A 23,071-nucleotide genomic window follows, 5' to 3' on the forward strand; every position below is an offset into this window, starting at 1 on the left:
AACTTCAGATTGTGCTCCTGAGTGTGCCCAAAATATAGTAAAACCTCTTGAACATACTTTTCAAAATAGTGTTAAATCAAAGCCATCAGGCTTGGATATGTCTGTAGCATTACCACGTGCAGGTAATAGCTTTGTATAATGTTATGTTTATGTAATAGCAGTTACACTTCATATTTTGCGGTGAAATTCTTGTCAGCTTTCTCGTTCGAGGTATAAAAGCCAAATCCAAATGTGGAAGTGATATTTTAGTATAAGCTTCAGGGGGAATGAGGATGAAATAGATGCGTAACGTTTAAACAAGAAAGATAATTTTTCTTCTCTATTACATATAAATATGCTAAGTTAAGTATGGTTTGGACAATTAAGTATGGGGTTTTTTCCATGTTGAGTGCTGCAGACTGATTAGCCTAGCAAAGAGAAAATGTTACTTTCCAATATTAATTTTAGGTCTGGAAAATAAGGCTTCTGATATCTTAGCCTATTACTTGAAGATGTCTGTTCAAACTGCTTTTGAACTTGGCTATCACAGTTTCGCAGTAGAAGGTAGGGTGGTATTTGTATACCAAAAGACAGGCTCTGGAATCACATTAGGCAGCAGCTAACCAATTCCAGGAGATTTAAAAAAGAGAGAACTAAGTGGATTAGAATTTTAAAATGTCGTTATTTGGATTTTGAAAGTGATGCAGATGAGCTTGCTAGGTCTGTGGCTTTGAGATAAAAGCCTCTCATTGTCAAAAATTCTTTCGCCAGATTTGTGTTATCCTTTAAAAAAAATAATGAAACCCAATGGCACTCTTCTGTTGTCTTTAAGACCAGACTGGATTTGTCAGAAACAGACATTTAACAGGTAACATGACATCATCTAAATCTGCTTGGGGCATCTCTGGACCGGGTGTATCAGTTTCATTGGCATTCCTTTGAGATGGTGCAAAGGCTTGTATCATCAAAATACAAAAGGTGGGAGTTTGTCAGGGATGTTTTTGCATTTGGGCACCCAAGTGTAGGTGACTGAATGTGATGACTATGGAGATGACCTACTGCTAAATGTACATGGTAAACGTAGACTTTAAACGTCATGTTAGCAACAGGCGTGTTACAGCTAGTGTGCAAAATCACATGGTTTGGATGTCTTCTGAAGATGATTAATGTAAGAAAGGAGGAAAAAGATTATGGGCCAATGTGTAGAAACAGAGAATATTATTAGATGTAGCAGATTTTTTAAAAAAATTTGTATCAGAAACTGTAAAAAAATTCATCATCTGCCATATTCGGCTGAAAGCTGATAAAAATCTCAGGCAACTTGATATTACCTCTTTATCAAGTTAAATATTCCTTACTGATATCCTGCACTTCCTGAGTATGGAGAAACTTCCTTTTACCCTGGAGAACCATTTGTTTGTGCATATTCTAACTTTAATGCTTCTTATATTTATGGCAAATCTTACTAACACAGACTCATGACTATAACTTTCTTTCAGGCAGCATCCCATACCTGATGCTTGCTACATTCAAATGTTTCTTTTTCCATAGAAAACCTAAGATACACATGCTTTTACACAAAGAGGAAACTAAGGCATTTAAGTTTACTGCTTGCTCGCCTGAAATGTTTCTTAATCATTATGTGATTCAGTGACTTTAGAGAAATGGGAAAAGAGCAAGAGTGACAGTTTGCCAGGCTGCCATGTGTTCTGCTTTGCCAGCTTGAGCCAGGTAGTTTTTGGGGTCTGATACACATGGCTTCAGTGAGGCACAAAAGCTAATTCTTCTGTTTAAATGTGACCCTGTCTTGAAAAACTTGTCTGAAGTATATGTGCAGTAGAGCCAGAGTGAAACACATACTTCTTATACTAATTATATGTATAATTAAACAGCCTAGTTAAATAATTTCAGGTAGAAATATTTTATGTAGTTACTTTGCTTTTTTTGGTGTCAGATTTTTTCATTCCCCCCCGGCCCATCATCCTGTAATCCTTCTAAGCTGCTGCCATTTTGCACTTACTTGTAATGGTCTTGGGTAAGATTTCCTCCTGCTTTCCAATATGTTCTGAGTGAGTACTTGTCTGCAGTGTATTGAATTGTTTAAGTAATATTTAAATACGAGTCTTCATTATATGGCAAACATTTTGAATATAGCTGTGAAGATGCAAAAATGTTAGCAACTTTTCCTGGGGAGAGCAGGTAACTAGAGTGAATGCTTGCATCCTTAGTTTTAGACTGTCATATCTGTCCTTTAATTAGCAGCATCTTAACTTTACCATCTATAATAGTTTTCTTCCCCACTCTCTGAACAGCCTTTTCATTGATGAAAGTGGCATTGCAGTGTGTATGCATGTGTGTGTGTATATATATCAATAAATAAAATGTAAGTTCTAGTTTACCTCCTAAATATTTTGTGAACATATTTATTTTCTAAATTAAATCTACTGCAAGTCATACAGTAATTTACATTTATTGGATCAAACATGATGGAGACAAGTTTAAAAAAAAAAAAGGCAATTTTATTGTATGGCTCAAAATACTAGCTATTAATAGACCTATAATTTTGTCAAAAGACTTTTAAACTCAGTAGTGTTCTTGGATGTTCACTGAAAAATAGTGTTCCTAAACTAAAAAATTTTTATGAATACATGTTCTCCCAGATTTGAAAGAGCCCTAATCATCCACTGTTGAACACTTCTGCAAGCATCAGTTGTGGCTCCCTAATAAACACTGTGGCTTAAAAATCATATCAATTTTTCAAGAGCAGCAGAAAAAAAAACCCCTAAAGGAAATGGGAGAGGTGGAAAGGAAAATTGTTGTCAGGGTGAAGGCATTTAAGATAAGAAAATTGTAATAGGAAGTGGTATGTTTTGTATTCTTCAACTTGTCTTGTACTCGAGCTGTTTTGAGTGCTTCATGGAAGGAAGCGATGAGTGGTTTAGCTGTCAAGGTGCTATGCTCTCATGTCAAATGGATGTGTATGAAACTTTCTGTTCTTCTAAGAAAAGTAAATACAATAATCAATGTCTTCCCTCCCTCTATTTTGGATGGATTGATTATTTTTTTTTCAGAATGGGATGGTTCTTTCTTTCAATGATGGTCATGTTAAAATGTAAGATGTGAATGCAAACCCCCTTCTATTGCTAGGCTTCCTATGTTGGGATCTTGTTGGTTTTTAACTGTCTTGGTCCAGGAGTGTGCATGGCTGTTTTCAATGTTCCTTGTCCCAGGATAGAGACGTTTCTGTATTTGGAGTTGTAAAGCTTTGTAGGATCCTCAATCCTGTTTATTTCCTGTGATACTCATTAATACTTGATGGAAAATACTGTAATTTATTTTTTCACTTCTGCAGTCATGGAGTTTGCTCAGCCCCATGCAGGACCTAGTGATATATGTATACTTTGTCCCATGCTGCTTTAGAAGCTAAAGCAACATATGGGCGAAAGAGCATTTTTGATGAAAAGTCAGAACACCTTTTGGGAAGACCTTCTTTTTTTTTAAACCATTTGCTTTGAAATGGATTAAAGTTCATAGGTTGTTTGGCTCCTGCCTACAAAGAAGCAGATATGGATAGGTGAGAACTTTGTGATCGTTTATTGCAGTAGGTTGAAATACACTCCAGCAACGCTTGTGTTTCTAACTCATATTTTCATTTATCACTTATCTTGCAGAAATTTTGAGAGTAGCGTAAGTTATAGAGGACATGTTAGATATAGTATTGTATAGTCTGTAGGCTACAGTTCCGAATGCAGTGGGGCGGGAGGGAGTAAAACTAAAGAGTGTGGCTGGAACTGATTAATTGGGAACATAATTTTCTATTGGCATACATCTTTTGTTGGATAAAATTGCATATTAATATAAATGACAGCAAAGCATATAATACTTCAACAATTTTGACAGGACAAATGTTTTAAAATATTAGTGACAGAACTAATGCTGCTTTCTAGTTTTTCAGTTTGCATTGTAGGGAAATATTTCAGATTTCATTCATGAATAAAGTCAGATATGACATGATAGTACACAAACTTGCATAGATTCTGTTAAATTTCAGAGCAAGCTAAAGATTAAATAAATGTCATAATGGAGTGATAAATAAGCTCTTAAGCTTAAAAAAAGTAAAAAGGAAAAAAGACCTTCTGCAGAAAATGCCAGGTTCAGGTGATAAGCTAAGTAGGATTTATATAAATCCTTTAAGCATTGTTAAATCAAGGCCATCAAAATTGGGCAACAGATTTTGGGTTTTGGAGTGATTGGAATTGCTCAGCAGATTTCAGAAGGTAGTGTTCTGTAATGAGAACTCGGCTTCTGGATTTATTTATTTTGTATAAACCTTTCACTAAAAATTGATGTACAGTCACTACTTGGCTTGCGTCTTTCCTACCCTTTTAGTTGCAGTCATGAGGGATCTGTTAAGGAAACCTAGATTGTTTATTGCACTTATTCCAAAATAGCAATGTTCTGTATCTTCCTCAAGAGACTAAGCTTTAAAAATCTATCTAGAAGTGACGGAATAAAAGCTTGTTGCTCAAAATATTGCATAAGACTTTTTCTGTACAGTGAAAGAGGAGATGGACAAGGACAGGCAAGAAAAACATGCAATGTAATAATGATGTATGTTATGATCATTGTTTTACTTGGAGAAACCATACTTTTTCTGCAGGCAGTTCCCCAGTGTGCTGTAGGGTTGTAGATCTGTCTTTCAGTGAACACATGAATTCACTGGTACCTTCTGTAGACAAGAAGGAATGGGCCAGGCCTGGGATCTGTTGGTTTGCTGAGGATTCAGTCTTCTGTCTTTGGGGGTTAGGTAGTAGAATTTTATGTTTGCATACCTTGAATATCTTTGATAATCAGCTTCCTCAGCTTTTTTGCTTTGAATGAACAGAGCTTTATTTTGTTGCAGTAGGACATGATTATAGGTAGATTTTGTTTTTTTTCTGAGTAAATGCTGATAAATATATTTAAATTCCCAAAATTCTTGAGTTGTCTGTACCTTAAACTAATCAAAACATCTGTATAGTTGTCTCTTCTACCTGAAATATTTATTTTAAAAATGTAAGGGATGGAGTTTTGCTTCATTCTTGCCCTTTTAGTTGTATTTCCTGAAAAAGGGAAAGATGACCATATGTATTTAAACATTAAGCATTTCTGCTATTAAGTTATTCATTACAAGATTAGTTCTTAGTGGCCATGACAATTAAATCACAGTTTATCTAATTATCTCCAGGCTGATTCTCTTGTAGTTTTTTTTGGTCCAGTCCTATAAAATGCACAGTTGAGTTAAAATTAGACAGTCCCCTGCAGCTTAGCTGTAGAAAGGCTGACTGTAGCGGGATATTCAAGGCAAGGAATGAGGAGACAGTGGTATTACTGGGAGATGTTTATACCTACTTCATGCAGCTTGAAATGAAAGGGAAGATACTTTGCATAATGGATGATGGTAGATTAGCTAGGTTATTTCAAGGATTCGATTATGCTTCTTTGCCAGTAAATTATGGGTACTTTTGAGTTTATTTGGTGGATGAAAGGAAGATGGATTATGCTTGTTTTGTAAATTAAGAACCCAAAGGTTGATAGTTACTAAAGGAATAAAGTATTAAGTTTCAAGGAAGGTAATAGTAGTGACATGTGCCAGTGTCTCAAAAATGATAGGAAGATCTCTGTGAAGCAGGTGACAGAGAAAAAGATGGAGAACTTATTCTATTGAGGAGGGAGAAAAATGATGGAGAATGAGAAATTATTAAAAGGATCAGTTTTGTTTAAAATATCTGATTTCATAGGTGTTTAGGGCTATGACAGAGGACTAGTGTGAACTGGGGTCGAAAGAGCATGAAGCAGAGCATGGAAATCAGAAGCAGGGAAAAGACCCATTAAAAAAAAAAAAGTTAAAAAAAAAAAATCTTTGAAACTCTGAAATAAACTCATCTCATGGATCTCACAGTTCTCTCATCTCCAGCATTCTGCCCCTGGTCACCTTGCTTGGGAGAGAAGATTATTCCCCAACGTTTTCCGTGACCATAGTATTTCCCATCACTAGGTTGTGCAGTGGCTGTACATGTGGTGATAAGTTATAGGTCTGAAGAGTGTGGGAGGTGTTGGACTAGATTAATGATACTGTCTCTTATAGCAGAAATGGTTGTCTGAACAAGGGTAGAGCAATGTCAAAGCTTTAGTAAGAGATACTGGATTGATGCAACATCCTTTTTGAAAGAAGATGTTATGATGCAAGTATTGGACAGAGAGAGAATCAGAGGTGTGGGTTTTGTGGTTTTTTGGGGTTTTTTTTCCTTTCAAAGCTATTCAGTCATCCAGGTAGGGTGTTAGCTTTTTTAAAAAAAATAATTTAAAAGAATAGAAGAGTGAAATTAATTTCTCGCACCAGAAAAAAGGACAAGAAAGCATGTTCAGCTTCAGTGTTAGAAAAAGGAAGCACTAAAACCCAAACTAAAAGGTATTTGTGAAAAGAACTTTATCTCTTTTGCATTCAGTTAAAATGTTAGGTTTTCTGAAGTCATTGCAACAGGGACTATACAGGGACTGGAAAGAAATTTAGAGTGAAAATCTATGCAGCAGCTGCCCAACAGTGACATAGTGTCAGAACAAGCCCTGGCTCACATCATACCTCCCATCAGCCTCTGTCTGCTTACGAACACTTCACGGATCTTTTGGATCCTGATGGCATTTAACAGCTTAGGGAGCAGGGAGTTTGTGTAATATATGTGTAATTGGTTGTTACCTGGCTTCATGTTAATCCTGTGAGGTATAGAACTTTTCAGCTTGTCTGGAATAGGTGATACTGGATACTGTATAAAGCCTGGCTCAAGTTCTTTGCATAATTTCGTTGGGGATCAGTTCTGCCAAGGGAAGCATCTCCTGCAGTGACAGCAACTGTCTCAAAATGCCTACTGCTGCTCAGAGAGAGTGCCTGAACCTGGGAAGGCTTGTTGCTGAGGCTGTGTCCTGGTTTCAGCTGGGATAGAGTTAACTATCTTCCTAGTAGCTGGTACAGTGCTATGTTTTGGGTTCAGTATGCGAAGAATGTTGATAACGCTGATGTTGTCAGTTGTTGCTCAGTAGTGTTTAGACTATAGTCAAGGATTTTTCAGCTTCTCATGGCCAGGCAGGGCACAAGAAGTTGGCACAGGACACAACCAGGGCACCTGACCCAAACTGGCCAACGGTGTATTCCATACCATGGGACGTCCCATCTAGTTTAGGAACTGGGAAGTGGGGGGGGGGGGGGGGGGCAGGGAATCGCCGCTCAGGGACTGGCGGGGTGTCGGTCGGCGGGTGGTGAGCAATTGCCCTGCGCATCATTTGTACATTCCAATCCTTTTATTACTACTGTTGTCATTTTATTAGTGTTATCATTATCATTATTAGTTTCTTCTTTTCTGTTCTATTAAACCGTTCTTATCTCAACCCAGGAGTTTTACTTTTTTCCCCCCGATTTCCTCCCCCATCCCACTGGATGGGGGGGAGTGAGCGAGCGGCTGCATGGTGCTTAGTTGCTGGCTGGGGTTAAACCATGACTGGCTGGGAAGGGACAGTCTTGCCTGGACTGGGTGATGCAGGAAAGGCTGCGTTAGCATCCTCATCTGCTCAGTCTGGAGGCATATCTAGTCCTGATACTAACTTAAATTATCATTTTTAAATATAATTTCAAGATCTACATATGTTAATGTGTTTTTGGCTAACAATATTATTATCCTATATTTCTTTTTGCCTATAACTTCCTTAAATTCACTATAAATGAAGGTTGTAATGTTAAAGTGAGGTTGATGATGTGGGAACACACGTTTGCATGTAGTATGTTTTGTTTTGACCTACTCATTAGTGTGCATTAAGTGACATTATTGAGTTTAATGAGTAAACTTGATTTAATGGATAGTTAAAAAGCAAGAGTAAGTATGCTTAAGAGTATTCTCCTATAATGTTTTTAAATTGCTTTTTTATTTATTTTTTTTTTAATTAAGTATTTGTTTTCTTGGAGAAATGTGGGTCTTCAGACTGCCTGGGTTTAAATGCAAAAGATGAAAAACTGCAGTACAGGTAGAAATTTTTAAAAAGTTATATTTGAATGCTTTGTCTGGACTCAAGAACAGTGAACAGAGTATGTATCACTGGTCCTTTGTTTTCCTTTATGAACTAAGTTTCAGATAGACAATTATGATAATCTTGTCTGCCTGTAAAAAGAAGTTTGTTAAAATGTAAAAAGATTAAAAACTAAAAAATAAAATATAAACAGCTGCTAAGAATAGAATAGAGCAATAGCTGTAGGTTGCCTGTGAGGAATTGTAAATGGTATTTGCTCTTTATTTTATTGATTTCACATTACTTCAATTCACATATTGATGTCTAGATTGAATTTCTCCTGATAATCACTTTTTCAATTTTTTCACATAGGGCCTATGAGAGATCATAGCATCTTGTTGGAGGTAGCAATGTTTGTCCATAGAACCACGGAAAAATTAAGTTCGAAAAGACCTCTGGAGGTGGTCAAGTCCAAACTGCTGCTCAAAAAAAGGTCTACTTTCAGCCGGATTAGTTTCCTCGGGACCCTATCCAGCTGAGCTATGAAACTATCTGAGAAAGGAGGCTCTACAATTTCTCTTGGTAGCCTGTCCCAGCAATTAGCTGTTCTATTTATAAAATTATTTTTCCTTATGTCCAGCTGAAAATTCCACTTGTTGCAACTAGTGACTGTTTCTTCTCATTCTTTGACAGCGCACCTCTTGGAAATTGGCATGGTCTTCTCTGCAAGCCTTCTCTTTCTTTGGTTAGCTGAAGGCTTCAAGGAGATTCCCTGCCCTAGTCTTCTCTTCAGGATGAGTTAACTCAGCTCTCAGCCTCTCATGTGCTCCAGCCTGCTAGCCGCCTTGACCTCCCTCAGCTGGACTTCCCCCATATATCAATGTCTGTCTTGTACTGGGTGACCAAAACTGGACGTGGTATCCAGGTGCAGTTTCTCAAATGCCACAGAGAGGAACAATCACTTTCTTTGACTTGCTGCCTACTTGCTTGCTGGTGTAGCCCATGTGAACACACAGCCTGCATAAAGGTGGGCTGCTGACTCATGTTCAACTTCTTGTCTATCAGGATGCCCAGGACCTTTTCTGCAAAACTGCTCCCTACCATGACAGTCCTCAGCTTCTACTTCTGCATGGCATTACTCTGTCCAGTGTTGAGGACTGTGCTTTTCTCTTGGTTGAGCTTCATGAGGTTTCTCTCAGCCAAGTCCTCCAGCTTGTTGACATCCCTCAGAACTGAGTCTCTACTTTCTTTCTTTTGTACCTGCTACTATCCCCAACTTAATGTCATTTCCCAACATGCTAAGGGTATGTTCTGTCCCATCATCCAGGTCCTTAAAGATATTAATCAGCATCATCCCTACGATCAACCCTGCAGGAGCAACATAAGTAACCAGTCTCCAGTTGAACTCAGTACCTATTGAGCCCTCTAGTCCAGACTGTTTTTCACCCAACTTGGAGTCCTGCCATCCAGTCCCCATCTCTCTACTTTGGTTACAAAGGATGCTGTGGGATCCTGCATGGATAGCCTTGCTCAGTTAAAGTAAATGACATCCCCTGCAGTCCCCTTCTCCATAGAGCCAATCTTTTCATTAGGTAGGGCCATGAGATTGGCTAAGTGTGGTTTACCCTTGATAAGTCCATGCTGGCTTGGCAATTCAGAGCATGCTTCGTGCAGGTGAGGTGACCACTGCCCTCAGGCCTGCCCTGAGGAAGGAGCACCTCATAGTCCCTGTAGCCTCAGATCTGGACGGTGTCTTCCCTTAGGAGTTTGTCTTGGTCCAATCCCCTGACTGTGCCAGGGGTGGCTGCTCAAGCTGGTGCAGGGGACCTTGCCCTGCAGCAAGTCACCACCTCTGTTACGGAGATCCAGCAGTGGCACGCAATCTTGAGCAACGTCTCCGGGCTCCCTGCGCACCCCCTCCTACAGCAATTGCTGTGCCAACTGCCTTGGTCCTGCTTACTGGGGCTCCAGAGGAGTCAAGCCTTTGGGAGGCTGGACCTGAGTCCCTGCACTGCGTCGCAGCATTTCATGTTCAGCAGGGTAACTGCGCTGTCTTTGGGCTCCCAACTGCCGCTCGCTTACCTCCCGAATGCTGCTGGGTGCTGCACGCTGCTTCCTCCTGCCCTGCGCTCTGGACAGGGAGTGGAAGCCATCCTGCATTTGATATAAAGCATTGTGTATGTGTAACACGTCATTACTAATAATAGTTATTTATTAAAATCTGGTAGTCATATGAACATACCTTTTCTTTTAATGTCTTTCTTTCAGAGTGGCTATAGCCTGTGTTTGTCATACATATGTAACATTTTGCTATTTCAATTGAAAATGTAGCCGAAAAGTAGGATGTTTCTTTCTCTTCTGCGTTTTTATGAATAGCCTGCAGGGCTTTTTTTGTCTGGAAGGAGGCATAGAATCATAGAATAGTTTGGGTTGGAAGGGACCTTTAAAGGTCATCTAGTCCAACCTACCTGCCATGGGCAGGGACATCTTCCACTAGATCAGGTTGCTCAGAGCCCCGTCCAACCTGGACTTGAATGTTTCTAGGGATGGGGCATCTACGACCTCTCTGGGTGACCTGTGCCAGTGTTTCATCACTCTCATCATAAGAAATGTCTTCTTTATATCTAGTCTGAGTCTACCCTCTTTTAGTTTAAAACCATTACGCCTTGTGCAACAGGCCCTACTCGAAAGTCTGTCCCCATCTTCCATACAAGTCCCTTTTAAGTACTGGAAGGCCACAATAAGGTCTTCCCAGAGCCTTCTCTTCCCCAGGCTGAACAACCCCAACTGTCTCAGCCTGTTCCCATAGGATACGTGTTCCACCTCTCTGATCATTTTTGTGACCCTCTGCTGGACCTCCTCTAACGCACTCATCCATCATAATGAACGGTCCCGTAGTCTTTGACTTGAGCTCCCTCTGACTGTGAAACCACAGGAAATTTTTTTCCCCATTAGTAGTCCCTTATACATTGCTTTTGCAATTCATAGGGGCAGGCAGTCTTCAGGATCCCTTTCCTGCCAGAAGTCATGGTGCTAAAACATGAGATTTTTTTCATGGCTGGTGTGTGTATCCGAGTTCACTGCCCTCCTGCCAGGAGCGTAGGAAATGAATTCTGGAGACTCTGGAAATCGAATCTCTGGGCCAGTGAACTTGAGAGACTTCTGATATCTGTAAGGTGGGCAAGCAATTGCCATTAAAGCTCTGGAGAGATAATATAGCTTGGAATAAGATCTTACTTTAACAATTTATGCTTGTTAAGATTCCCAGAAGCTGTAGAACATGGCAGAAGTTATGCAGAAAAATTTTTTTGTTTATAATCACCAGAGAATTAACAGATAGGTGCTGAGTGAGCATTTTTATTACAGATCCAGCCCCAAATGCTGTCAGTTTGTAGGAAGTCAAGAATGGGAAAACCCAGATGAAGGGGAAAAATTGCCTGTAATTTTCATCCTTCAAAGCTCGTAATAAGGAGGTATATTAAAACAATCTAATTGCAATTGAGGACAAAAGAACCTGAAGTACCATCTGTCCTACCTGGGAGGTCTTGATGTAAAATATAAAGAGATGACTTGATAGGTATTATATGGACACAGAACCTTAATTCATTTAGAGGAATGAATGTATTTTGTCTGTGTGGCAGTAAAGTAATACTTTCAGCCACGTGTCTCCTTTTGTATTTTTCCTGCTGCTCAACACTGTCATGTAAAAATTGATTCTAGTTTTGAAACTCTTCCTGGTTTAAAATTTGCATTCTCAACCAGATAAAGTTACAGTGCAAGCTCAGATTGCTTTCTGGAGGAAAAACATCAGCAGTGGAGGCTCTGAATTATATAAAGAAGATCCTCAGTTAAGATGTATGATGTATTTTAATTGAAGATGAATGAAAATTTTGAAATGCCTCCAAATGTGCACCTTTTTAGAGATCTTTTTGTTCCCGAATATAAAATGACGTCTTCCGGATTTCTAGTGTAGGAGAAATATAACAACATGGGATGGATTGGCAGTGGTGATACTCAACGATAGGTCAGGAAGTGAAAATCCAGGAGGAAAGGAATGATTGCCCTATAGAAAATAATATGGCAGCAATTCAAATATATCCATTTGTTTGTTAATTAGTGCATGAAATCTGCTTTTTTCATAACTTACCTTGGTTAAATTGAAACCAGTAAATATTCGGTCATTTAAAAAGCAATTTTGTATGATGGACGTTAGCTTTTACAGGGCAGCCCTGTTGCACTGGAACTGTTTTGTCTGTATTAGATTTGACATAAATGTTAACCAGATACAACAAGCTTGTTTAACTATGGTGCCATACTGTTAATCAGATATAACCTGCATGTCTACTGAAAGATAAGCTGAACCGTGATCTTTATTTCACTGACTATATTGACCAGATCTTCATTACAGAATCTTGGACATTTTACTTATATGTAGACATACAACTTTAGGTGTCTTAATCTTGAACTATATCCCATACTGAGTATCTGAGATGAGTGTACAGTTCTACTGAAAGAGGTAGGGAAAGTATGCTTGTCTAGGAGCATCCATGTACCTTTAAATTGTGTTTTAATGAAAATGTAAAAGGATCTGTTACGCTGATGAAATTAAGGTGGGAAGAGTAGCATGTGAGCTTGTTACTTGGTTTTCCTGCCTTGCCTGGAAATTTTGTTTTGGTGGCTAAAAATGTAAGTTGGAACTTACTAAGTGTATTTTTCTATATGCTATATAGTACATGTAAAAGGCAATCTTTCCAGCAAACTGCATGCAGTAATGGTTGTAATGCCTGTATCTTCACTCTGAAGTGATGGGAAGCCCAGCAACGTCACTTGGCTATAGTTTGGGCTCAGAGCACCTACGCTGTGTTTAGGAAAAGCAGTGCTTAGTGTGCCTGGCCCTATTTCTGTCAGAAAAATGAAAAAGAACATGGGTTTGTATTCTGGTAGTCATGGAGGTAAGCTTCCCTGCTGGGCAGAGCGGAGGCTGACTGCTGAGCATGAGCTTGTGTGTCAACTGTGTGCATGGTAGGTTTGTCTGTGATGGAGACTGACAGTGCAGACATACCTAATAAAAATATGAGAATTACCCTTGGATTCTGAACAATTCTGTTACAAAAAAATTGTTACCTGTATTGCCTATGTATTTTCATCTGGGCACCCTAAGTTTCTCTCATCAGTTTTTCTAACCTATAAACATTGCTTTATATTTCCACACTGATGCTGTTTTCCAACCAAGATAAGTGTTTTTCAGTATTTGAACTTTTCTATTGGGTGATCTTCCAGGCTGTAAAACATTATTGTAATCTTATTTATCAACAAAATCACCTGAATTTTGGAAATCAGCTTTGAAAAGGGGGGAGAAAAGTAGTTTTACTCTGAGGACATAAAATGTAATTGATTCTCCCTATATTTCCAGGTACTCCCATTGGAAAACAGAATGAAGGACACCACACGTTTCCCACAGGCGCTGAACATTGGCATGGGAATAGTCATGACCTTGTATATCTCATTAGCCACTCTAGGGTATCTGCGCTTTGGGGATGAAATCAAAGGCAGCATAACTTTAAACCTGCCACAAGATATATGGTAAGTGCATATGTGATTTAAAAGCAGTAATCTAGAAGGCAAAAACATTATAGAGGTTGGTCCATGGATCAGTGCTGTCAGTTGATAGGTGCTCAAACCCTTTTAAAATTAGACCATATATAGTATCTATGTGTGTTCTGCAGTTGAGCTGTGATGCTACCAAGCAATTTCTTGGACGTTAAAAGGAATTGCATATGGAAACAGATTAATGATCTTTATAGTAAAGTATTCCATCTCTAGCAGGAGCCACTTCCCTGTATTGAAGGAGGGAATATGCAGTTTGTAACCAGCTATGTTGCAGGTCTGAAACCAGCTAGTTTTAACTTGGATATCCTGGTAATATAGTGGCCCTTTTTTAGTGGAGTCAGTGACTTAAGCAGGTAAACAACTGGAATAGAAGACAACAAAATGGAATAGGTTTGTAGTACAGATACAAGTCCATGGATAAGGCATAATAATGCCTTCCTGTCAGGAAAATGAGACTCATGCTTGCCGGTGTCTCAGGGGTATTATAATTTTTGTTTAGCTTTTTTTTTAACGCTATGAGAGCTCCACATGTCACATGCTGAAGAAGCACTGAAGACTGTTTCAACTGGTGCATTGTTAGTTCTGTATCTTATCTATGGATGGATATATACTGTAACTATTAATTTAAATACAACTCTTAATGTTTTTTAGTACCTTTATGTCTGATGGGCCTAAAATTAGGTATATCAGCAGTGCACAAGTGTAAAAGTTGAAAAGTATTTTAATGTTTTCATTCTGATCAAGTAATGTCCTACAGGTTATATGTTTGCATCTACTTGTTTGATGTCTGTTGTGGTAGCATATGGAAGTCGTGAAATCTGAAATTATGTGAAACAAAAACTGCTTTGCTGAACTGAATGCTGACTCCTTTTTTACTCTGAAAAAGAGAACAACACATTTAAAGAGTGTTCTCAATTTTCAAGTGTTCATTTTCATTTTCTTTTTACATTTTCATTCCTTGGAGTCAGTGTGAGCTATGCATTTTTAATATTCTTAAAAAGTTTTGTTTAATTGCCTGACTGGTCCTGATGATAAATACATGAAGTGATAATAAAATTTGTCTTGAAGGATGATTTTTTTTTTTCTGTTGCTAGAATTTTCATGTCTCTGTTGTTGCTTTTTTGCTTGTTTTGGTTTTGTACTACTATTGTAAAAACAAAGATTTGGGGCCCAATTTTTTGCCCATTTTGTGGCACTTTTTTCTATTTTTTTCTTGTGGTTCTGTTTTTTGGGGCATGTTGTTCATGATACAAATTTAGTTGTGTTCTTTCATAGGACATAACATACATTAAAAGAAGTAGAAGTCTTTCTGTATCTATTCCTGTCTATGTGATGCATCTGGAAGGGAAAATACTTACATTGGTAATATTGCATGGTATTGCTCATTGTTGATATCATTAGCGAAAAGTTTGTTTTAAATGGTAGATCTGTGTTTATTTTTGTCTGGGAGAGGGATGTGGAATATAAGGTAAGGTTGCTCTCTTACTCTGTTGCTTTTTATTGTGTTCATGCAAGCAACAGGATGAACTTTATTATGCTGTAATATTCTGCTTTATTCTGCCACCCTGTTGTCTAATAGGCTGTTCAAGTAAGAGTTTTCAAATAGCTCTTGGCTACAGTGCAGATGTGATGATAAGATGATAGTTATCCTGATGGCTTTAGAGACCTAATGCAAAGAAAGAGATAATAAAAGAGATGGAAACTGGTGTTCTATAAGGTGGAGAACTGGCATTATAAGTTTAATAACCTCAAAGCTGCTCAGGGCACATATGTAGAGGTAAAGTTATCTATTTTCATCTTACCCTGGATAGTACCCCAGAGCATCAAACAAAATTAGAAGGAGAAGCAGCTCAATGGCGTGTGCTGTTGTGACATATGATGATGCTATTGCTGTGCAGTACTGTGGGTCTGCCTGATACAGTACTGATGAGCAAATGTATGCAATTAACTGTGCTAGCAAAACAAATTTCCAGTGAACCATATGACAATATTTTGTTATTTGGTCCTTATGTAAAAAGCCAGTAAGTATCTGGATTGAACTAGAGAAATGCAAGGAATGCACAAGCTTTTATAAGCAAATGGTCATGCAAAAGAGCCTGGAATGTAGCTGAGCAGTGAGACTTGGCTTATGTGTTTAATTCTAGCTGGACAATCCCTGTCTTAAAAATAAACCTTTCTGAACAAAGAATATTAAAATTCTGTTGCTTTCTGAGTTTTATTTGATGTTCTTGCAGATGAATTGATTAGAAGGCATACACAGGCCCTAGACCAGTTAAGTCCTTAAGTTTAATTTAAATAGTGGACTGCTTATATTCTAAGAACATTCTGCTAGATTGGAGCTCTTGGAGAAGAGATTTGTTGCAGTTCTAGTTTCAAATGTGTTTTGCAGCACAAACCATTGGTCGGCACAATACATTAATTAGAATTATGAAAAGAGTAATTTTCAGCTTTTTTTTTTCCCCCCCCTGATCTTTAACAACAACTTTCTGGAATCAAAGAGCTCTATTTTACTACGTTAAATAACTTTTCTTTTTTTACATGGAGTGATGTTTTGCTGTTTGGAATATCTTAATTGTTTTTCATACCCTCAGAAGTTTGCAGAGTACCTAGTGATGTGAATCTTTATTCAGTTTGTTGCTGACTGAGAACACACAGGCACAGAGTATAGTTTACCCGATTTATTTGCGATCACAAGGGTGCCTCCTGACTGAAGCCAAGGAGGGGCCTTTTTTGCCTAAACTAGCACATATTTATAGTCAAAAATTACATAATTATTGTTGCTTGATCATCAGTTCAAACCAAGTCATGTGACATCTGCAAATATAGATATGGGAAAATTCTGCTTTAGTACTTTAGTAGTGTCCCTTGTTCGGGGTCTTATAGAATCGTAGACTGGTTTCGGTTGGAAGAGACCTTTAAAGATCATCTAGTTCCAACCCCCCTGCCATGGGCAGGGACACCTTCCACCAGACCAGGTTGCTCCAAGCCCCATCCAACCTGGCCCTGAACACTGCCAGGGATGGGGCAGCCACAGCCTCTCTGGGCAACCTGTGCCAGTGTCTCACCACCCTCGTAACAACAACAACAAAATATTCTTCTTTGTCCTTGGTTAGAGCCTGATGTTTTTGAGGCCAAAGGTTCTTCCTGCTGTCTGTTCTTCAATAAATTATATGTGATAGTCTTTGTGCAACAACTCATTTGCCATGAATCCCAAAGATTAATTACCATACATAATATTATAGCATATTCCAAGTTCAGCAAGAGGTTACATGGTAGTAGTTCAAGTGGAAGCTTAGCATAACTAATGCCATATTTGCCCTAGTGGTATTGATATACAAATTTTGTTACACTGGTTCCCAATTTTTTCCCCTTAAAAGAGGTACAAGAAAGTCTAAAATGTAGATTGAAGGGAGGCAGACTTTTGTTAATTTCTTCTAGGATGTATGAATGATTTAGAAATTTTTTAAAAGGTAGCCTAAGGAGCCATCTTTATCTGATTGGAATATAATACTAAAGTGCTAGTAAAATCACTTTAACAATATAAAAGTTGTTTCCCAATTTGAAAAATTTGAATCCTTGTAGAGTTAGAAAAATAGTGTAGTGGAGATGCTTTGAACTACTGTGTAATTAAAGCTTTGAATCCTGTTTTTGAATCTCTTTTTAAAATAAAAAAAACTAAATTCAGGATTAAAAATTTTGTAAAGTTTTGGGATGATCTGAAGCCTGAGGATTAGAGGCTAATTAGGGTAGCTGCTCAGGTTTTCTTTTTGTTAACCAGCTAAAATCCATCTAAGCTGGAGGGAAGGGATTCCACCCAGAGGGACCTTGACAGGCTTGAGAGGTGGGCCCCTGTGAACCTCATGAAGTTCAACAAGGCCACGTGCAAGGTCCTGCACATGGGTCGGGGCGATCCCAAGCACAAATACAGGCTGGGTGATGAGTAGATTGAGAGCAGCCCTGAGAAGAAGGACTTGGGGGTGTTGGTTGACAAGAAGCTCAACATGACCCAGCAATGTGCGCTTGCAGCTCAGAAAGCCAACTGTATCCTGGGCTGAATCAAAAGAAGTGTGATCAGCAGGTGGAGGGAGGCAATTCTTCCCCTTTATTCCGCTCTTGTGAGACCCCACCTGGAGTACTGCGTTCAGCTCTGGAGCTCCCAGTGTAAGAAAGACATGGACCTGCTCGAACGAGTCCAGAACAGGGCCACAAAGATGATCAGAGGGCTGGAACACCTCTCCTGTGTGGACAGGCTGAGCGAGTTGGGGTTGTTCAGCCTGGAGAAGAGAAGGCTCCAGGGAGACCTTATAGCAGCCTGCCAGTACTTAAAGGGGGCCTAAAAGAAGGCCAGAGAGGGACTTTTATAAGGGCATGTAGTGATAGGACAAGGGGTAACCGTTTTAAACTGAAAGAGGGTAGATTTAGATTAGATGTAAGGAAGAAGCTCTTCACTGTGAGGGCGGTGAGGCACTGGAACCGGTTGCCCAGAGAGGCTGTGGCTGCCCCATCCCTGGCAGTGTTCAAGGCCAGGTTGGATGGGGCTTGGAGCAACCTGGTCTAGTGGAAGGTGTCCCTGCCCGTGGCAGGGGGGGTTGGAACTGGATGATCTTTAAGGCCCCTTCCAACCCAAACCAGCTGGCCTTTAGGACAAGGGGCCAAAAGCAGTCCTGGCCTGATTTTATTTACTAATACAGATACAGGCTATGATACTCACAGAGAGAAGACTTTGAGTGATCTCCACCAGGCTTTGGAAGATACAGAGGCAAGGGTTCCATTTGTTCTTTTCCTACTCTTGCAGCTGTTTTTTCTTTTCTTACTGTTAAAAGTTGCCTTTGTTTTCCTGTTGCAGTTGAACCTCTTTTTGAGAACCGAAGCAAAAAAGTATTCAGTGCTTTGGTCTGCTTAGCATCATCTTCTGTTATCAGAGGTTGTTTATGAGAAATATTTTCTTTCTCATTTGTGAATACACAACATCCCATGGCAAATGAACCAAAACTTTACCCCAAAGCTTTGATCGTGTTCTTAGTTGCATTCTTAGAAACCAAATCATACCAAGAGACTCGTAACTTCTGTCAGTTGGCTGTAAGCGGACTTATGACAAATATTTGTAGTGTATGCAGCCTGGATTAAGAATGCATCTAAACTTAAAACTGTTAGTGGCATGGATAATACTGTGTTTCTTGTTTATTCAGCCACAAGTAAAAGTGGTAAAAGTGTCCACACTTCAAATTTTTTGGAAGATTTACTCTAGCTTTTGAGAACTTCATGGAAATTCTCAAACTAATTTCTCTGAGACCTTCTCTTGGAGTAGATCTGCAGACATTTTGTTTACAAAAAGCTGGAGATGAAGGAAGAAACAATAGTGCTACAGCCATATAGCAATGGGTTTTGCTGCATTAAGATAAGTGACATAAGAGCATGAGGATGTTATCTAAAAAACCTTAACTAACTTGGGGAAAAAAGGTATTTCTTACCTAAAATTTGGCAAGACAGTGCCAATATATGGATTTTCTAACATATGTAAGGAAGCAAGATGCACAAGTCCATGCAAAATTATATTGAAGTTAAGCTGTCAATCCATTCAGACTTTTTTTTTTTTCCAAATATTTTCCTTATTTTATACCTGAGCCTCACAGCCACTTTTATTATATTTCTTACTGAGCTATAGTTTATGTGAGGTAGATGTGAACTTTTCTCCTTGATTTTTTTTTTTTTTTTTTTTTGTCTTCACCTTTGATGTGTCACTTTTTTTCTGATAAATACTAATAATCTTTTCCTTTACTCACAGGATAGGGTTTTCTTTTTCTGCACAGCTCTGAAAAAAGAATTAAAGCTGGGTGATCTGAAATCAGTTAATATTTTTGGAATAATAAAGAGTATTTTGAACCAATTTAGGCAGAAAGAAGTTAAATGTAGCTGAGTTTTATATTGTTATAAACAAACTGTCCACTATGTGCATTTTCTGAACATTTTTATCTATACTTTGATGACATGCAAGGTGGAATAACGCTACAATGGAAAGAGATTAATAAGAATAGAAATTCTTCCCTTTTCTTAAAATGTGGCTTGTGCCTTTTACCTGTCTTTGTAGAGATAATTTTGCTTTTTATGTAACTGAATTCTTGGGAGTGGTAGAAGACAGCAGCTTATCTGTGGCACAGAATTTAAAACCATCCTAAAGTAACTTTTCAATAAAATGCAGTCTCTTAAAAAAAATATAAAAAATATCTTGACCCCTTAAATGTTTGTCTAGTTACAGCAGCTCTAGTCCTGTATGTTAGGAAAGACATTCCTGCATCAGAATGAACTCTATTCTACACGTGCATACATTCTTTTTCCAGTTTCTTTTTCTTAGTAATGTATCCTGCCAATCCACCACTGGCATAAGGTTGGCACAATTTGGAGCTGTAGAGCTTAGTACTCCTTTGTGTTGCTCTGGACCCTATGAAATACTGTGACATGGCACAGTAATTTAGTGCTGGTTTGTACCTAGCGGTTTTGAAGAGGAGAGTGTGGACCACAAGTAAATTTGGTTATGGATATTTTCTAGCCTTAGAAGGTACTCCTTCCAATTTTAATAAATAATGTGTCCTGAGATACCCTTTTCCCAGAGTGAGAAATCTTTTTAGGAACACTTTGTGAATATCCAGAAATCTGGAGGATATTGGCATTAGTCTTTAAAATGTCTAATGTTTACTGCCACTGTGAAAGGTTTATCAATGTACAGATGATATTTGATGTGAATTTGGAATTTTCTTTTCCCAGATAACTGCTGGCTGTTTAACCTGTTCTTCTTTAAGTTTATTCATTTATAATTGCATGATACTGGTTTGGTTTTTATTGTTTTGGTTTGTATTTTGGTAGTCAGCTTATCTTCTGCAATTTCATAGTTATAAATTGCAAGCAGATGATGTTATCTTCTTGTTTGCTGGGGGGAAAAATGTATTTTTTATATATATCTATAGATATAGCTGTAGTGCCATTAGCAAGCTAATTTTTTTTATGAAGACTTTGCAACTTACATGAACATGTGTAAATGTTTTCAACAGGTTGTATCAATCTGTAAAAATTCTCTACTCCTTTGGGATTTTTGTGACCTATTCAATTCAGTACTACGTCCCAGCAGAGATTCTTATTCCAGCTGTCACTTCTAAAGTGGAGCAGAAGTGGAAGTTACTCAGTGAGCTTGTGGCGAGAGCGCTGTTAGTCTGCTCAACCTGTAAGTATGTGCAGAACATCCGTAAAAAACCTTCCTGTTACATGTTGTTGGGGCTTGCTTATTTAAATGCATGTTTTGTTATTTATTTTTCCAGAGGCTAGCAAACCTGAAATTTTATTTCAATGATTCAGTATGTTTTGACTTTCATGAGCAAGTGAATCTACTGTTGTATTTGTATTTTAACCATGCTTTTTTTAGTAGGTGTGACCAATTATTTGACAACCATATTTTCCGCCAATAATACTCTGAAGGTCCCAACTTGAAAATAATTTTCTTAGAATAAAAGTTTTTAATTAATAGACACACGTTGCAGTTTCATATCAGCATTTCTCTATGCGATCTGCAGTACACGCTGCTCCTGGAGAAATCCTTTTTCTGTTTTGTCTGTCTGAGGATTAAGCCTAAGGTGTGCTGCTCTGTAGCTGTAAAAAAGCACTGGCAAACATGGATGCATAGTCACAGTGTTCATGGAGGGCCACTTACTTTAGGTGATAACGCTCCAAAGTAGTTTTGTATCTCTGCCCTCACTGCTTGTTATTTCTATTGTTTTTCTTGTTTGTCCCCTACTCTTCCCAGCCCTCTTACTGTGTCCCTGCTTTTCTCACAGCTAGTCTAGATATCATAGATATAGTAGGAATCAGCAGTACTCATTGAATGGTGAGCATGGTCTCATCTAGGAATCAGTATTCCTGAAAGTAATGAACTAAGAAGTTTACGTTTGTCTTTACAGCTCACATCTAAAGTGCTGAATAACATTTTTGTAGCATCTTTTCTTAAAGATTTTATAAAAAATTGTTTCTAGTACAAAGCTGGATTCTTGACTTGACTATTGTACTGAAACGAGCTGTTTACCTTAAAAAGCATCAAAACCGCCAAACAAGCAAAAAATGCTAAACTTCATTTTTTTGGAGGGAAAGTATTGATGAAAGAGAATAGTTTAGTTTTTGCTGGTTCTGTTCTCTTGGTTAATGCTAATGTGCTGGATGGCAGCTAATAATTGCTTGTTGTCAAAGAGAACTTGAACATCCATCTTAAGGTCAAGCCTGTTGAGAGAAACAGTTGAATGTTGATGGAATCTAATTACTGCAGTAAGCAAAGGGAAGTACCATTGACCTAATAACTTGCTGCTCTGAAAATACATCTGCTATGTGAAATTAAAAAAAAAAAAAAAGTGAAAAGCTTTCTTGAATAATGAAATGCAAATCTCCTGAAGCACCATGTAGTCTGTGTTCTGCTTCAAGTGTTCACAGTGCATCACGATCCTGTTAAGGTTTTAAGGTTGAGGATAGATGAATAGCTCTTGTAATACCTGAGAGACATCTAGATCAAAATGCTTCAAGCTTCAAAATGCTTTTTAGTGTTTCTTCAGGACCCCAGTAAACCAGTCTTAACCATATCTTGGTGTCATGAGGCCCTTTAACTTCCACTCATTCCCTATTGCCCTTTATGTGCCCCTTATAACCTGCCCTGGTAATGATACCACAATAGATTTTAAAAGCTGACATTCTTGTAGATACAAACTGTTGTTTACTGCTGAAGGTTTTGAGAGTTTATAGGTGAAAGATGTTTTCAGAGATGTGTCTGATGAGGAGACCCTGTGGTGAATAAGTTTAAAAGCACATTTCCCTGTTTGACTTGGTAAAATTATAGATGACTCCATGATATTCAGCCACGTTATTTTGGGTTTTTTACTCAGTTTTATTATTGAGCTTGCAATTACTGAGTATTCTGGGAAGGCAAAACTGGGGAACAGTCTCCAAGAAAAGGAAGTAGAAAAGAGCAAGAAAATTAGCTTTACAATCTGAAAGAGGAGTCTGTGATAGCTGAAAAGAAATGAAAGCAAATCAGAGGTGGGGTACCTTGTGAGCAGGACTTGAAAATGGAGCAGTTGCCTCTTGGGTATAATTAACTACAGTTACGTGAATTGGGACAGGAAGAATCTAATCCAGCGTGAATTGTGGTCCCTTTTTCCCAGAGATATGTTGACACACATTCTTTCTTCTTCTTGTTTTCATGCAATTTTTCATTGTGATTTTTTCAGATTTCTTTTTTTTTTTTCATTATAAACCAGCAGCATGCAGTATAAAGTGAATGCTGTATCTTTATGTCTTTGAAAAAAATGTGTGTAGTAAAATTGAACCTGGTTTGTGCCATTGAAACTTATCTGTGATGCAGATCTCTAGAATGGATGTGCTGAAGCATTACAGGTGTTGCTGGGATATTTGAGAGTAT

The 23,071-nt window shown here is 38.3% G+C and overlaps 2 protein-coding genes across 3 annotated transcripts in view; both read left to right on the forward strand.

Annotated features, from left to right (window-relative positions):
- TAF1D (TATA-box binding protein associated factor, RNA polymerase I subunit D) overlaps positions 1 to 23,071 on the forward strand; it is an 815,997-nt gene that overhangs the window by 290,026 nt on the left and 502,900 nt on the right. The gene's annotated exons all lie outside the window — the stretch shown is intronic.
- Positions 1 to 23,071, forward strand: part of SLC36A4 (solute carrier family 36 member 4) — a 118,417-nt gene that overhangs the window by 39,237 nt on the left and 56,109 nt on the right. For both annotated transcript variants that reach the window (XM_049823608.1, XM_049823609.1), the window contains 2 exons: positions 13,427 to 13,596; positions 20,670 to 20,839. In XM_049823608.1, the coding sequence (XP_049679565.1) occupies positions 13,427 to 13,596; positions 20,670 to 20,839 (340 nt within the window). The remainder of the gene's footprint in view (positions 1 to 13,426; positions 13,597 to 20,669; positions 20,840 to 23,071) is intronic.

Source organism: Accipiter gentilis, chromosome 19 (assembly GCF_929443795.1).
Source record: "Accipiter gentilis chromosome 19, bAccGen1.1, whole genome shotgun sequence".
NCBI lineage: Eukaryota > Metazoa > Chordata > Aves > Accipitriformes > Accipitridae > Astur > Astur gentilis.